The 16,769-nt window shown below is 46.8% G+C and overlaps 1 protein-coding gene across 14 annotated transcripts in view; it reads left to right on the top strand.

Moving 5' to 3' along the window:
• Positions 1–16,769, top strand: part of UBR4 (ubiquitin protein ligase E3 component n-recognin 4) — a 1,980,383-nt gene that overhangs the window by 56,215 nt on the left and 1,907,399 nt on the right. For all 14 annotated transcript variants that reach the window (XM_085609056.1, XM_085609055.1, XM_085609054.1 and 11 more), the window contains exons 9-10: positions 4,133–4,257; positions 4,994–5,053. In XM_085609056.1, the coding sequence (XP_085465182.1) occupies positions 4,133–4,257; positions 4,994–5,053 (185 nt within the window). The remainder of the gene's footprint in view (positions 1–4,132; positions 4,258–4,993; positions 5,054–16,769) is intronic.

Here is a 16,769-nt window from a genome sequence, read left to right as displayed (position 1 = left end):
AGCCAATACTCTTGTCTGGATATTAGTCTGTTGACCCATGAGAGTTAATAGGCCTGTGCTAACGAAAATTACACCTCCTTAAATTGGAATGTTCTATCTGATATGGGAGTGAGGTAGTGTGATTTTAGGGGTTGTGACCCACTAGAGGTCCAGTGTGAATGCAGAATGTCACACATTACTTCCATCTATCTTATGTACATATTTGTAAATTAGTTTATGCTATTGAGTAGCTTCTGTGTGTAATAAATGCACTTTTTCTTGTCCAAAGCAAAGGCACAGACTGGACAATCGTTTATTGCATATTATTGTGTGCCAGTGAATCCCGAGTAGGCCTTGGACTGCTCTGCTTCACTACCCTGCGAGTCAAGCCCTTCAATGGGCTGCATGGTTCCCAGCGAGGAGACAATTGTGGACCTAATACTTGAGCAGGCCTCACATCTTGTTCAACTAATAACCTGATTTCTTAGACTTATTGTAGCACCCGTCGTGGCAAACATATGCATACCGCGGTCACACATCACCAGGAGAACCCGGATTCAAGCAGTAGGTCTGATGTGTGACATAATTGGTAGATATGGAGTGGAGGGCAGATGATCCTAATTAAACAATACAGATTGAATGGAAATAGGGAAACTGTGCTTGTGTACGAACGAGGAAACGCTGATATCCCCTATAAATGCCACAAAGTATGCTAAACCACAGTGAAGCATGCAAGACAAGCCTCCATTGCTTGTGCAAAACGTCCACAAACTCCTCTTTAGCTATGCTTATTCACCCCTGCAGCTCCCCCTTGTGCTCTTAGTGTGAGTTTAGTGGATCCTGAGCCATGATTGAACCACCACAACAAGCATGTGACTTTTGAACTGATGATGTTCACCATTCACCGAAGTTCAATTCTTTTAAACTGGGAATGCTTGGAATAGTGGTTTCAATGTATAGTTGCACCTATACACATGACAGTGCGAAGCTGTTAATGGCAAGATTTGTATTCTTTGAACAATGGTGGCAAATACTGCCTCTGTAATGTGTATACTGACAGAAAAAACAGTAAAACCCGTTTAGGAAAAAAGTGATGGCATGCTGGCACCCATTCAAAAAGTTGCGAATGTCATGGACACTGGTGACTTTCATTTGTCTAATTAGGCAGTTCTCCTAGGATGGACTGCTCAAGCCTACACTCTTTAATGGCGATATGCAAGTGCTTTCATTCGACATGGTTATTTGATAGTCAATTCAGTTTTTTGTGGGGATAAAAAGACTGGCAACATCCGGAGATATTCCATCAAAAACCATCATATTCCCTTGAAAACTGGTCAACGGACCTTAAATGCCTGTAGATATTCATGGTCATAACACTGTGTTCAAGTGCGTTGAGCTACCCTTTAAATTTCCTTTGATAAAGAGACCTGTGTTGAAATTGAGAAGTTCTGACTGACAACAATACCATATTTTAAATCTGAAAAACGAGCAGTGCGTCTATTAAAACATCCTTTACTAGCACTTCACCTACTGGAACTGAATAATGACCTTGTGGATATTTAGATAGGCCATCGAAATTGCTTGACATGAAAACTAAATCACCTACACCTGAACAGCGTATTTCAAAGATGAAGGCCAACATTAAGTTCTACAGCAACCAGCAGCAACCCAAAATACTAAAGCTTTATTTAATCTTTGAGTACTACTAGAGAGGATTCTTTGGATGCCCATTTTTGATTCCTTGATAAAACATATTTCTCTATGCTTTTTATCCTGTGATTAGTTTTGATCACCAGATGTTGGACTCGCTACAGCAAAGTGATCCCATTTCCATTCTACCTGTCTAGGTTGATATTATATCGGAATTTCAACCTCTTTCTCAATTACTTCCCATGAATGAAGGTTATGTTCACACAATTCCATGTCCCTTGCATTGTCTTTTGAGAAGTTAGGGTATCTCCCTCTGGATACTCCCCAAGATTGCTTAAAGGTGTTTCTTCTTAAGGCAGAATTGAGTGTCTGTAAGTGGAAGGGAATCAGCTGTTGCTGTTCTCACATAGCTGTACCTTCTTTGCCCCACCATTTAATTAATTTATTAATTAAACTGAAAATAGTCTGCAGTAGTGAAAGGAGTCTGAAACCAAGCTTTGACCCAGCTTAAAAAGAAATAAATAACAATGTGTTAAGAGTGCACCCAAAATTTAGTTTTCAGTGTTTTACCATATTTTCAGATCTACTAGGCGGTATATTTACCTGTAATTTTTATCTCTACCCTTATTTATCAGCGGAGAGCGTTATATAAATGCTAGAACTTTCACCAGCTGAACTAAGAACTGTCAAAACAACTGCTTTTGGCAACAAGATTTTGCTGGCAACTGCTGTGCAGAAAATCTTGTTGGGAAGAGCAGCAAACTCCTGAGGGGAGTTACAACTTCTTTCACTCGTGTGTGAAGGTGGCCAGCAGCAGGCAAACATGTGTGTGCGCACCAGTGAGTGGGTGTGTGTCTTCCGCTATCACCGGCACAACTTGAAATCCTTGCAAGGCCCCCTTATGTGAAGACGTTTGATTATTCACTAAGCAGCCGTCTAACAATGCTGCACTTGTTGGCAAGGCTTTACTGCATGGATACCAGTGCCTGATGACAGATTACAAGCTAGGCGTGTTTTGGTGTACTTGCTCTACCTTTCTACCTTCTCGGGTGATCACTGCATTACTTTATTTTCAAATAGTACAATTTTATGAATAGTTTAATGCATAAAAAGATATGAAAATTAAACATCCATTCCCCAGCTTTCTTCCATTGCCTCGCGTGCTAGGCACTCACATCAACATGAAGAAGTTGTAAAGGAATATTACATGTGGTGCTCTCCATTCTTTTATGATATAACCGGATTTATCGAGTGCCAAACTTTGTCCTATCCACTCTTTGGCTAAGAAACAAAGACCCCAAACGATGTGGGCATGAGGGACTGTATGTTAAGATGTTTTATTGGTGCTGCAAAATTTGTATGTTCATGTTTGAGAAATCCCAGACCAGGATTATTCAAAACACATGCATTTAAGAAAGATACCAAAACTTTAGTACTACTGTTAAGTATTTCTTATTTTTTCCATTATTTAATCTAACAGAAATATAAAAACAAGTCATAGAATAGTGTTAGCACTTTTCTCTAGTGATGTATTTTTTTCCTGCCAAACACATTTGTAGGCCCTCAAACAGCTGTCAGATTGAATGATCCTAATGGTCCACTGTGCCATAGAAAGAAGAATGGTGTACTATCCTGTCCAGTTTGACTGTTGGTCTTGTAAATGAAAAATAAAAAAGTTAAAGCCTGTAACAGAAACCAACCAGAAAAATATCAATGCATCAATCGGTAGGCTAGCTTGTCTTATTTATCCAGGTCTGCTGATATGGTCACTACATTGGACAGGGAAGGTAATGCAATTGATTTTTAGCTTGGATATCAGTTCTTGGTCATGACCTCCAATATAATTTAAGTATCCATTTCATAGCTAAGTGGGATGTAGGCCACACGTAGGAGCTGTTCCTGCGGGCCTGTTGCCACAAAAGTGACGGATTTAACCCAGATCTCTTGACTGGGGGCGAATGTTTTGATTTGTTCGGCATACAGTGTGTCTTTGGCTTCCTCACCCTAAGTGCGCCGGGTATGCCCAGACTTGGGTCCCCTGGCTCACTATGCCACTGGAATCAAGCTATCCTGGCTGATGAGAGGTGAAAACCCGAAACCAATCCTAGGATGCTTGTCAGTTCCGGCTGGACTGTTCCCATGAGGCACAGGGGTCAAGACTGATTTGCATATGGCCAGGTCTAAACTCGGGTGGCATGGTGAGCAAAAGAATGATGGATTTAGCCCAGCTCTCTTAACTGGGGGCGAATGTTTTGATTTGTTCTGCATTCAGTCCATCAATTGTCTCTTTTTCTTCCTCACAAAAGTGAATGTGAACACACCACAAAGGAGATACATCTTAGACTCCTGTGCTATTAAATACTGCCTGTTTACTGGAAGGCTAGATTAGAATACATATTTATGATTTGGGGGTGGGTACTTTTTCTTTGGAATGCGCCTAAATGGGTTATTCAACTGTGCTTGTGTGGATATTTTCTTTTGGATCTCATTCCTATTTTCCCAGGTGTGAGTGTGGCAACCTGTATGGCCATATTGCATGTTGGCACCACCCAGCAAGTGCGAACAGGATCCACCAGCTCTAAAGAAGAAGACTATGAGAATGACTCCGCCACCATTGTGCAGAAATGTGTAAGTGAAGAATCTTGTTTGTACCTGGCAGGATTGTTATGAAGAGAGGTTGACAATGTGCTTCAAGGTACCATAATGTGGGCCAGTGGAATACCTTCTCCAACTGAATGTGCTGACAGGCGGTTGGCTTTGGGTTAACAGGGTGCTGAGTCTCTTGTAGAGAGATTGGTTGTAGCAGGCAACTTAATGTGTCTGATGGCTCGGTCCTTGCTGAATAATTGTGGGTTGATGAGCTTGGTAGTGTGTTGTAAATGGCCTTAATTGGTGGCATCCAGGATTCTGAAAGCTGCTTAGCATTGGTTGCTGGTTTGTAGATTAGTGCAGACTAACATCATGTATGGCTCGGTGTTGACAGATGTTTTAGTAGGGGTTTCTTTTGATTGACTGGTAAGGTAATATTGCTGGTGTCAGGTTGTTGGAGAAACATTCAATGCTTACTGATTCGTGTAAAAGCTGGTGTTTTTCTTCCGGTTTTAACTTGTGTTGCCAGTAAGCTGGGGTATAGTTTGGATCGAACTGATGTCAAAAATATGGGTTAATTGTTTGGAAGAGTAAATTTTTGGCTCCAAACCATTTTTCACTCTTACCTTTCCTCTTCATTCTCATCTTCTCTCTTCTGTCTCAATTATCACTTTTGACTTCTAATATCTGCTCTCAACTTTTCTTCCCCTTCATTTCCCTCTTCAGCTTTAGTGCCCTCCAGTTATATTCTGTTCTTTCTCTGTCTGGTACACAGCTTGAAATCTATGAGATGATCGGAGAAGCTATCAGCAGTTCCCGCAGAGCAGGTGGTGAGGTAAGCAATAATGCGCCTATAGTTCCCCTTTCTCTGCAACCCATCCATTCTGAGTCCACGGAGCCAAACCTAGCATGTTGATCAACTGTGGTCCGGTACCAACACACTATAATCTTCTAAATATTATGTTCGAGGCATATGAGCTGCAGATTATACACTATGCATAGATCGCCATCTGGTGTTGGGCCCGGATGTTTGCAGTTTGTTTTTCCTCTTGGAAAGGTCTTTGGAAGTCACGAGGTCGGTGACTCCTCCTTTGGTTCGTATTGCGCATGGGCTTCGGCTCCATCCTCAGATTGTTTTTTTCCGCCATCGGGCTCGGATGTAATACTTCGCGCTCCGGTTCCGAACTTTTCCAGTTCAACGATCGACGCAAAAATCCTCGCTCATCGAGAGCCTTCAGATAATAAATCCTCTTAATCACCTTCTCTTCGGCACTTCTTCGATTCCGGTCGTCGACGGCGGCCTTCGGGCCTATTCAGGCTCCGGTCTCGGCTGATGGAAAGAACTCCCTTCAAGAAGTGCCCTCGATGTGGGTCCAAGTTCCCCCACACCGATCTTCATGAGGTGTGCAACCTCTGCCTCTCCCCTGAACACGAGGCCCGAGACTGTCCCGCCTGCAAGTCTTTTCGATCTAAAAAGACTATTCGAGATCGAAGGGCCAGACGCAACATGGCGCACTCCTCGACCTCCGCTCCAGTCGACATCTTCGGGGACGACGTCGAAGCTCCGGGACAGCAGAACATCGAAGAAGAGGACGACGACCTAGTCAGTGCTTCCGAGGCTGACGGCTCGGATGTGGAGGACATCACCCCGGCGCAGAGGGTCGTGAGTACCATACCCCCTCCCACACCCACGCCGATACCCAAAAAGGCTTCGGTCACACCTTCGCCTTCAAGCCTAGGCAAGACCAAGGATACTGCTTCTCACACCCCACCTTCGGGCCCGGTAAAGAAGCCTATTAAGCCTTCCGGCAGCTCGGGCTCGAGCCAGCCTACCAGCGGTACCGAAAGACACCCTCCGGCACCGAAGAAAAAATCGGCCTCCACCTCCACACCGAGCCCAGCACCAAAGCCCTCGGTGTCGAAACCTGCCCTCTCGGTGCCGACCAAACATCATAAGGCCCTCGGCACTGACACTCCCGTGCCGAAGCCTCTCTTGGCACGAACAAAAAATCGGAGGTCCCGAAGAAGCACGGCTTAGACGAGCCTAAAAAACCGTCGGCCCCGAAAACCTCGGCGCCGACCGAACAACCAGTGTCGCAAGAACTTTTCACACCAGATCCTCTGCAAAAGACACTTACCAAGGATCCAAAAACTGGACATTTGACACTGTCTTCAAAAAAGAGACACTTGGAAAAACCACCTCCGCCTCCAAAGAGGAAGGACACTGCTACCTCCCCTTTCAGAGTGCCTTCCCCACCTCCTCCACCTCCTCCACCCTCCCCACCTCCACCTTCTCCACCCCCGCCTCATCACTCTCCAACCCTGTCTCTAGACCACGATGATCTAGGGGACCCTTACTATGATCCAGCAGATGTGCCACAAGACCCCACCCCTACTGGATCTCCAGACCCATGGAATGACTATAACAATCCGGACATCCCAGATGTCCCACAGGATGACCTTTACCCATCTAGGCCATCCCGACCAGAAGATTTGTTAGGCTTTCACCACCTACTACAGAGGGCGGCACATTATCACGGGGTGGAGTTACATACTGACCCAGTGGAGGAAGATTTTCTCCTAGACACCTTCAATAATGCACATAGGTCTACTGCCATTCTACCTATGTTAAAAGGAGTAATCAAACATGCACCAGAGGTTTTTAAAGACCCAGTCAGGGCTAGGGTCCTAAACCCCCGTATAGAGAGAAAATACAAAGCCGCCCCCACAGATCCTTCATACATTAAAGGCCCTGCACCACTGGATTCCTTAGTGGTATCTACAGCTAGGAAGTGCTCAAATTCTCAGGCGTCAGGCGAAGCACCACCACCTGACAAAGAGTCCAAGCTCCTAGACACGTCAGGGAAGCGCACTGAGTCACAAGCCGCCAATATATGGCGTATCGCCAACACGCAATCGCTATTGGCCAGATATGACGGGGCGCATTATGATGAGTTAGAGACCATCATGCACCATCTCCCTGAAAAATACAGGAATAGGGCTAATGAATTGATCCAAGAGGGAAAAACTATAACTAATACCTCTATACGCTTTGCCCTAGATGCGGCAGATACAGCCTCCAGGGCCATAAACACCAGTGTCCTTCTCCGTCGCCACGCCTGGCTAAGAGTTTCAGGTTTTAAACCTGAGGTACAAGCCTCCATACTGAATCACCCATTCGACCAACAACATTTATTTGGCCCTAAAGTTGATGAAGCCCTCAAAGATGAAGAAAGATACTGATATGGCAAAATCCATGGGAGCCCTACAGTCGCACACTCCTAGGCACTCCTTTCGCCGCTCTTCCTTTCTGGGCACGGGCAGAGGCTACTCCTCGGATAGTGCATCCATGTCCTACAAATCCCCTCCTCAGTCTACCTTCACAAAGGGTTATCAAAGAGGCGGATACAGAGGCAATAATAATAAAGGCAGAGGCAAGACCAATACCGCCCGCTCTGCCACACCGCCTACCCAATGACTTTCCCCCGCTCCCTCCAGACCATTCCACTCCGGTCGGGGGCAGAATACAACATTTCCTTCATGTCTGGGAGACAATCCCCTCAGACAGATGGGTGACCCAAATTATTCATTCAGGGTATTGCCTAGAATTAATATCTACCCCCCCAAACATTCCACCCAGGCAACCCCCAATGTCTCAAGAACATGCCAAGTTACTAAAACAGGAGGTAATCTCCCTCCTGCAAAAACAAGCCATAGAGCAGGTCCCCATCAATCAACAAAATTTAGGGATCTACTCCCTGTACCTTCTGATTCCAAAGAGACGAGACTCTACGACCTATCCTAGATCTCAGACCTCTAAATACTTACATACATTCAGACCATTTTCACATGGTAACCCTTCAACAGGTTCTTCCACTCCTCTCCCAGAACGACTTTCTCACCACTCTGGACTTGAAAGACGCATACTTTCACATCCCAGTACACCATGCTCACAGAAAGGAACTCAGATTTGTAGTGGACGGGCAACACTGCCAGTTCAAGGTGCTCCCGTTCGGGGTAACAGCACCAAGGGTATTCACCAAGTGCCTAGCAGTAGTGACGGCACACCTCAGAAGACAGCACATTCACGTCTTCCCATATTTGGACGACTGGCTAATAAAAGCCACGTCCTACGAACAATGTGTGCAACACACCGCCGCTACAATCCAACTACTTCACCAGCTAGGCTTCACAGTGAACCACCAAAAGTCCCACCTGGTACCACCACACACAAAACAATACCTCGGTGCTACCATAGACACCTCAAAAGCCAAAGCCTATCCCAATCCTGCCAGGATTGCAAACATACAGGCTCAACGTCAAAAATTAATATTTCAACACACTCTCCCAGCAAGGGTGTTTATGCAACTGATAGGGATGATGGCCTCTTGCATTTTCATAGTGCCCCATGCAAGACTCCAGATGCGTCCACTCCAAGAGAGTTTAGCACGCCAGTGGAACCAGACCCAGGGGCAACTGACAGATCTGGTGTTGGTGGACGGTCGCACCCATCGCTCTCTGCAGTGGTGGAACACCACAAACCTTTTCAGAGGTCGACCGTTCCTGGACCCGGTTCCACAAATAATCCTAACAGACGCATCGCTCTCCGGCTGGGGAGCTCATCTGTTACATCTCACAGTACAGGGCACATGGACGCCGCAACAGAAGTTACTCCACATCAACCATTTGGAGTTACTGGCAATCTTCCTAGCCCTAAAATCCTTCCAGACGCAGTTTTCAGGCAAGGCAGTCCTCATTCGCACAGACAACATGACTGCCATGTACTACATTCAAAAACAGGGGGGCACACACTCTCCACAGCTCTCTCAATTAGCACAGAGCATATGGAGATGGGCAATTCCACAGAAAATCTTTCTCCTGGCCCAACATGTCCCAGGAGTCAAACACCGTGGCAGATCTGCTCAGCAGACAGACACAGCAGATCCATGAGTGGGAACTTCACCCACAGGTTCTTCACCCCTTCTTTCAGAAGTGGGGGCATTCACACATAGACCTATTCGCCACCCACGAAAACAAAAAATGCCCAAGCTTCGCCGCCAGATATCCACACCCATTGTCCAAAGGCAATGCGATATGGATGAACTGGTCAAACAAATTTGCATACGCTTTTCCACCTCTCCCACTAATTCCATTAGTGGTGCAAAAGCTACAACAGCATTCCCTAACACTGATCCTAGTAGCTCCAACATGAGCCAGACAACCGTGGTACACCACACTGCTGAAACTCTCGGTAGTACCACACCAAAAGCTATACCTTTCACCATGCCTCCTAACCCAGAACCATGGAGAGATCAGGCACCCGGACCCAGCTCAGCTCAACCTTGCGATCTGGCTCCTGAGGTCCTAGAATTCAGATACCTTAACCTTCCCCCTGATTGCATGAATATTATCAGGGAAGCTAGACGCCCTACTTCTAGGGCATGCTATGCTGCAAAGTGGAAAAGATTTGTTGTTTACTACTACAACAACACAATCAACCCTCTAAATGTGTCCATACAGCACATCATATGTTACGTGCTCCATCTACAAAGGTGTAACCTAGCATATACATCCATTCGGTTACACCTCGCAGCAATTGCTGCTTACTTGCAGAACAGGCAGCACCTATCACTTTTCAGGGTGCCTACCATCAAAGCCTTTATGGAAGGCCTCAAAACAGTAATTCCACCCAGAGTACCACCCTCACCTGTCTGGAACTTGAATATAGTTCTCACAAGGCTAATGTGACCCCCTTTCGAACCATTACATAAATGTGAGCTGCAATTTCTCACATGGAAAACAGCATTCCTAGTGGCCATCACTTCCCTTAGAAGGGTTAGTGAAATACAAGCACTCACCATACAGGAACCTTTTCTCCAAATGCATCAGAACAAGGTTGTAGTCCGCACCAACCCAAAATTTCTACCCAAAGTCATTTCTCCCTTCCATCTAAACCAGTCGGTAGAATTACCAGTCTTTTTCTCACAACCTCAAACCGTTGCGGAAAGGGCTTTACACACACTGGTTGTTAAAAGGGCCTTACTTCACTACATCCAAAGAACACAACCTTTCAGAAAAACCAAACCGCTATTTGTCTCTTTCTCTCCACCACATAAAGGCAACCCTATTTCTAAATCGGGGATAGCTAGGTGGATTGTAAAATTGTCAAGAATTCCTGTCATGCGAGGGGAGGAAAACGGTAACCAGCGAAAACGGACTACATCTCCCAGGATGCTTAGCGGTTGAGAGGTTATGTAAACAGGAGAGCTGTTACATAACTCAAGGAAAACACGCCCTTATGTAAACAGGAGAGCTGTTACATAACTCAAGGAAAACACGGCCTTATGTAAACAGGAGAGCTGTTACATAACTCAAGGAAAACACGCCCTATAAAGGGAGGAACCGGGAGGTACAACGCTGTCGGATATTGTGTTTACACCGACGTACCTGCTTAGTGAAGAGCAGTGTTCCGGAGTGGTGCTCCAGTAAGGCAAGAACGGAGGTAGGTCGAGTCGTTACTCCCTGGGCCGTGTCTTGCCCCATCGTCACCTGTGAAGGACCCGGAAGCTCTACCGGATAACCATTGAGCTTCGCTTTTTGACTCGGCTGAGTCAAAGCGCAGTGGCGCTTTTGCTGGTTGGAGTCGTAACTCCCAGCCCGACCAGAGATACAGGGACTGCCAGCTGTAACGCACACCAGGAGGTGTTTGCCGCGTTACAGACTCGGAAGTCCACAGGATCGATCGAGCGGCTGCTCTCGGTTCAGTCTTCTTTGCTTGTGATTGGGGTATCGGTGACGCATCACCAGGAGGTGACTCCACGTCCCGGTGCAGTCTGAGGAAGAGGTTGAGCGGCTGCTCCCTTCAGGTAGAGACCCCGGCTGGGTGTTTCTCTGACTCCTCGATTCTCCCCAACACTCTTCGTGCCCCTCACAGCCTACCGATTGGCATTGTCGGCCATTTCATTTCTGCCCTCTGTTGGCATACGCCGGGATCGGCGTATATGCAGAGGACGGTTAGGACCATCCGTGCTGTGGGCTGGTAACGTACTTAGCCTGGAGGATTCCAGTGACTATAACCTTTGTTTATTCCTTGTATTATTTTTGCCTTCATTAAAATAACTAAACCTTCACAAGTGGTTGCGTTCTCATTATCGTGTCTGTTAAACGATCCTGAGACGTTCAGGGCGTTACAAAAATGCATACAGATTTGCTACCACAAAGCAAAACGAACGCTATCTGTTCCCCCTAAAGCCCACTCTACAAGGAAGATAGGGGCTTCTATGGCTTTTCTAGGAAACATACCACTAGATGACATCTGCAAAGCAGCGACATGGTCAACACCGCACACTTTCACAAAACATTACTGTGTAGATGTGCAAACCAAGCAACAAGCTAGTGTGGACCAGGCTGTACTAAAAACACTTCCAAACAACTGCAACGGATGCCGGTGGTCGCCGCTAGGGTTGGGTACTGCTATATAGTCTATGCACAGTGTATAATCTGCAGCTCCTATGCCTCGAACGGAATATGCTACTTACCAGTATGCATCTGTTCTTGGCATGTAGAGCTGCAGATCTATACACGCCCACCCGCCTCCCCGGCTACCTGTATCCGTTCCAGTCTATCTTATTTAGATACAACCCACATGGGTTTCTTTACTGTTATTACTACGCTCCATCTTTTCCCTGCTGGTGAAAAACAATCTGAGGATGGAGCCGAAGCCCATGCCCAATACGAGCCAAAGGAGGAGTCACCGACCTCGTGACTTCAAAGACTTTCCAAGAGGAAAAACAAACTGCAAACATCCGGGCCCAACACCAGATGGCGATCTATGCACAGTGTATAGATCTGCAGCTCTACATGCCAAGAACAGATGCATACTGGTAAGTAGCAAATTCCTTTAATGTTGTGTACATATTAAGGATTTGGCGGCTCTGGAGCTTATATTTAACCAGGGCTTCTCTGTAATCTGTATCCCCAGTTCCATCTCCCATGTGGGTACGTCTACTACTAGTAATTAGTAATAATTAGTACTTAGCAATTAGTATATTACTGAATTGCCCGTTGTGCAGTGTTCTTTTCGATAGGATCCCAAAGCAGCCTAGTGGCTACCTCCTTGGTTGCTCTGTGTCGCCCAGTGCATTACTGGGTGTTCCTATGTGGGTCAATTTGGGGTGGGTGCCATAACTGTTGGCATGAGGTCAAAGAGCTAGATTGGCCATTTTCAAACAAGCCCGCCAGTGTTGCCTCTAGGCGGTCTGAACAATCCCTCAACACTTGTGTTGCGTCAGGAGAAAATTGGGATCATACAGGTCAGGTGACATAGGAAAGGCGGAACTGCCCCATTTGCCACACCTAACTATTGCATCCCAGTGTTGAAGCATAATGGTTGTTTCCCCTCTCCAACTATAATTAGACTACAACTGCGCTTGTCATTTTTCACCCATTCAGTCAGACAGTGTTGCCCAGTTTGTGAACTTGCCCCTTTGGGGCTATATCATCTCCTCGGCTTACAAGAATGCCCCAGTGATGGAAAGGACTCCTTTCCGTTTCTGCCTGAAGTATCACTCAAATTAGTAGAGGACAGACCTTCACCAAGTCTGTAACCTCTGCTTGTCCTCTGAACACCAGGAGGACAACAATCCTGACCTCTTCGGAGACCGACCAACAGCCGGAGGCCTCTGATGCAGAGATCGAGGAGCTGTCGTCAGCAGAGTTCTGGCTCCAATGCCAAAATTGATGAACCCCTTGCTGGAGCAGCGCCTGCCATCCAAATCGCTCGCAGTCACTACTAACCTTCCACAGACCACTCCTCAAAAACACTCACATTCCAGGAAGGCTAGAGCTGATGAACTCGCAGGACCGTCATCAGGCCTCAGGACCACCAATACCACACAGCCATGGCCTGCACCGATTCGAGGAGTCAGAACGGACGCCATCTGTGCAGGTTAGGGATATCAGTCTTCCCCCTACCTCGACGACTAGCTGTTGAAGGCGTCCTCGCCTTAGACTGTCGTTTCCCAACTCCAGACTACGGCGGACCTCCTGCATTTGCTGGGGTTCACTATAAACGTGTCAAAGTCCCATCTGACATCTTCTCAGATGCTCCCTGATGCTTTCTTTCATCTGAGCTGTTCTGGAGACTGTGCAGTTTCGGGCTTATCCTCCCGAGCAGCGAGTCTGATATTCAGGTTATGATACAGATGTTTCAGCCTCTATCCTGGATATCGGTGAAGATGATTCTGAGGCTGCTGGGATTCATGGCCTCCTGCATTCTGGTGGTAAATCATGCCAAATGTCGTATGCGAACTCCGCATTGGGACCTGAAGTTCCAGTGGTCAGGGAAATCTCCCTGACATGGTTCAGATCTCGGAGGGAACTGCAAAAGACCTGTAGTGGTAGTGAACTAACCACAATTGAGTCAGAGGCAGGCCCTTTTCCCTTTCCCAATCAGATCTCAATAGTGACAGATGCGTCACTCTTGGGATGGGGCGACCATCTGTGAGAGGTGGAGATCAGGAGTAACTTGTTCATCTAATAGACTTCTAACTGCAGATTCCTTACCTTTGAATTAATACCCAAGCCACATTTCACGGCGTTGGGCTATGAACAGATTTTCTAGATCAAAAAGTCCTGCTGGGTACCGAACAAGCGAAATGCTGGTCCCTGTGAAACTAACTGTCCAGGCGGTAGTGTTTTGCAAACATGTGGAGGGAAGTCCACGTTGCAGTTGCAGCCTGGCAAATGTCCAGGACTTGCACTCCACGAGCCAACGCCGAGGTTGCAGCATTCTCCCTGGTGAAATGGGCTCGTAAGCCCTCGGGAGGCTGTTTCCTAGCCAGGGCGTAGCAGATCTTAATGCAGATAACGACCCAGCGTGAAATGGTTAGTCTCTGCACTGCCTGACCTGTTTTGGCTCCCACGTAACCCCCAAGCAGTTGGTCGTCCACCTGGAACTCTTTTGACAATGGAGACGCTCCTCCGCAGTGTGACCGACTGACCCAGATGGAATGGGGTCTCTACTTAAGGAAGGAATGAGGCAGGGGTGCGAAGCACCACCTTATCCAGTTATTTCATACGATGGGGAGCATTGGCTGACAAAGCCTGCAGCTCACTCACCCTCCAGGCAGCTGTTATTGCCACTAGAAAGGCTATCTTGATGGTAAGCAGCCGGAGGGGACAATTGCATAATGGCTCAAAGGGCGCGCACATGAGATATGAGAACCTTATTTACGACGTAGGAGGAAACCTATTTACATGCCCTTTTAAAAACCTATTTACAATAGGGGACTGAAATAGAGGTTTGGTCAGGCAGCTGCCAAAAAGCGGACAGAGCAGAAAGATAACCCCCGAGAGTAACCAAAGCAGAGCCCTGCTTGGCAAGAGTACGAATAAAAAGAATATTAGATTGAGAAGGAGAAAGAAGGTCAATAAACCTTTCTATCCAATATTTTACACATTTTGGCCTCCTTTCCCTAGGTACCAGGGGTACCACTTACTAAGGGCTTGCAGTGATTGCCAACCTGTTGCCAATTGGGGTGCACTTGCACAGTTTTGGGAAAGAAATTTGGCATTGGGGACCTGGTTAGCAGGGACCCAGTGCACTCAAAATCGCATCAAATGGCAGGCGACAAGTGGGGGTGACAATGTCAAAAAGGAGCACTTTCCTACAGCTACTGTCAGTGGGATTGCTGATAGAATTATCATCTACTTCATCCACTTCAGCATCCCCTTCTCCAAGAGGGGTTTCTTCTCTGCCAGGGACCTAGCATTTTCTGCAAGCAACCTTTGAAGATGTGCCTTAATGGGTCCAGATCCCATGGTGAAGTTCCATACTTGCTGCCATCTCTGTTGGCAGTAAAGTTGTAAATAGGGAGAAGAAGAAGCTATTGACCGTAAAACCTCCAAAGAGATTATCCTCAAATCTGTAGAGGGTAATTGTTATCACCGGATAGTTTACTGCCCTTACAATGGCTTGTGGAATGAGGAAATTCAGCCAAAAGTATTGGGGCTCTCTTCTCTGGGAGCTGTTCTCAAGAAAGTGTAGGGATAGACTACTGACACTGAGACAGATGAGTCTTATGACCTCATGAGGAATATTTTTACTGAGGGCTTTACACTCGCCACTGACGAACACAGGATCAGGGAGACTCAAAACCCAGAGTCAAACCAGGGTAGATTTTATAGACTTCAGTGAAAACACTAGGTAGCTGTTTGAAACATAGCAAGGTGCAAGACTTCGATGGGCATTCTAATCTTATTATGAAAGAGCATCTGTTGAGTAACTGTGTTCCTGAAAAACTACATCAGTACCTGGTAGACCTAGATCGACTTTGTCTCCCAAGAATTGAGAAAGAAGGCATACTACCATTGACCAGAGAAAGGTGTGAGAAAACGGGGTGCTGTTGCAGGCCCCCTCCCCACACACGCACTTTCTGCCTGGCTTTTGATGCAACTATTCCTGTAGATTTCTGGGACCCTGCTGTCCAGGTTCCCAGTACCAGTGTTCTTTCCCCAAAAACATGTCCTTGATTGGTATTCTTCCCACCTATAAATCCTTAGGAAGTGGTACCCAACTCACCTGGGACCTGGAGGCTGAAGAGGGTCCCCTGGTAACCTCTCAGTAGGACCATGCCACTGCAGCTTCCATGCCCTTCTGAAGGAAAAAACTGTAGGTATAGGTAAGTCACCCATCTAACAGGCCTTACAGCCCTAAGGCAGGGTGCACTATACCCCAGGTGAGGGCATATCTGCATGAGTAGATATGCCCTGCAATGCTCAAGTCCATTCTTAAATAATGTGTCACTGAAGCCATGGGGAGTTCATCGGCTGGAAACTCTACAACTCAAGTTCCACAGCACCATGATGGCTTCACTGAAACCAGGAGTGTTTGGTACCAAACTGCTCCTTGTAATAAATCCACACTGATGCCAGTGTGAAATTTATTAAAGCATGTAATCAGAGGGCACCTCAGGGTACCCCCTGAAAACCTACTGACCCTGGTGTAGGCATTGACTGTATCTAGGACAGCCTGCCACACACATACATGTTTCTGGACCCCTAGATGGAGAGCCTCTGCTCTCAGACTAGTTACAATGCACATCCTTAGCAGAGGTGTCAAAGCCCCTTCCCCAGGATTAGCCAGTGCTTGCTCGAAGAGGTAAGTTTCAAAGGCCTGCCGCCCTAGCAATTTGACCCCCCCAGCCTCTGCTACTAGCAGCAGATGGCAACCCCTGGTTTACTCCCCAACTTTGTTGGGAAAACCGTTGTGAAAAACTCAAAAGAATAAGAGGGGTGCCCTCCTGGGCCAACCCCACCCCTATGGTGAGGGAGGTGAGGTGATGCACATCTTTAATTCCCTGTCATCTTGATGATGGGAAGACTCCTCCAATCAGGGCTAAGTCTATGCCCCCCTACCACAGCAGGGGGGCGTAATAGAGGGTGTAGTCACCCCAGGTAAGGTACCCATTGGCCCTACCTGCTACTCCCCTAAAATGCCTTCTAAATTTAGTATTTAGGTGTCTTCCCTAGACCTAGATCTGCGATGACCT

Source organism: Triturus cristatus, chromosome 1_2, assembly GCF_964204655.1.
Source record: "Triturus cristatus chromosome 1_2, aTriCri1.1, whole genome shotgun sequence".
Taxonomy (NCBI): domain Eukaryota; kingdom Metazoa; phylum Chordata; class Amphibia; order Caudata; family Salamandridae; genus Triturus; species Triturus cristatus.
Note: the sequence above shows the minus strand (reverse complement) of the source record. Positions and strands in the feature narration are given on the sequence as shown.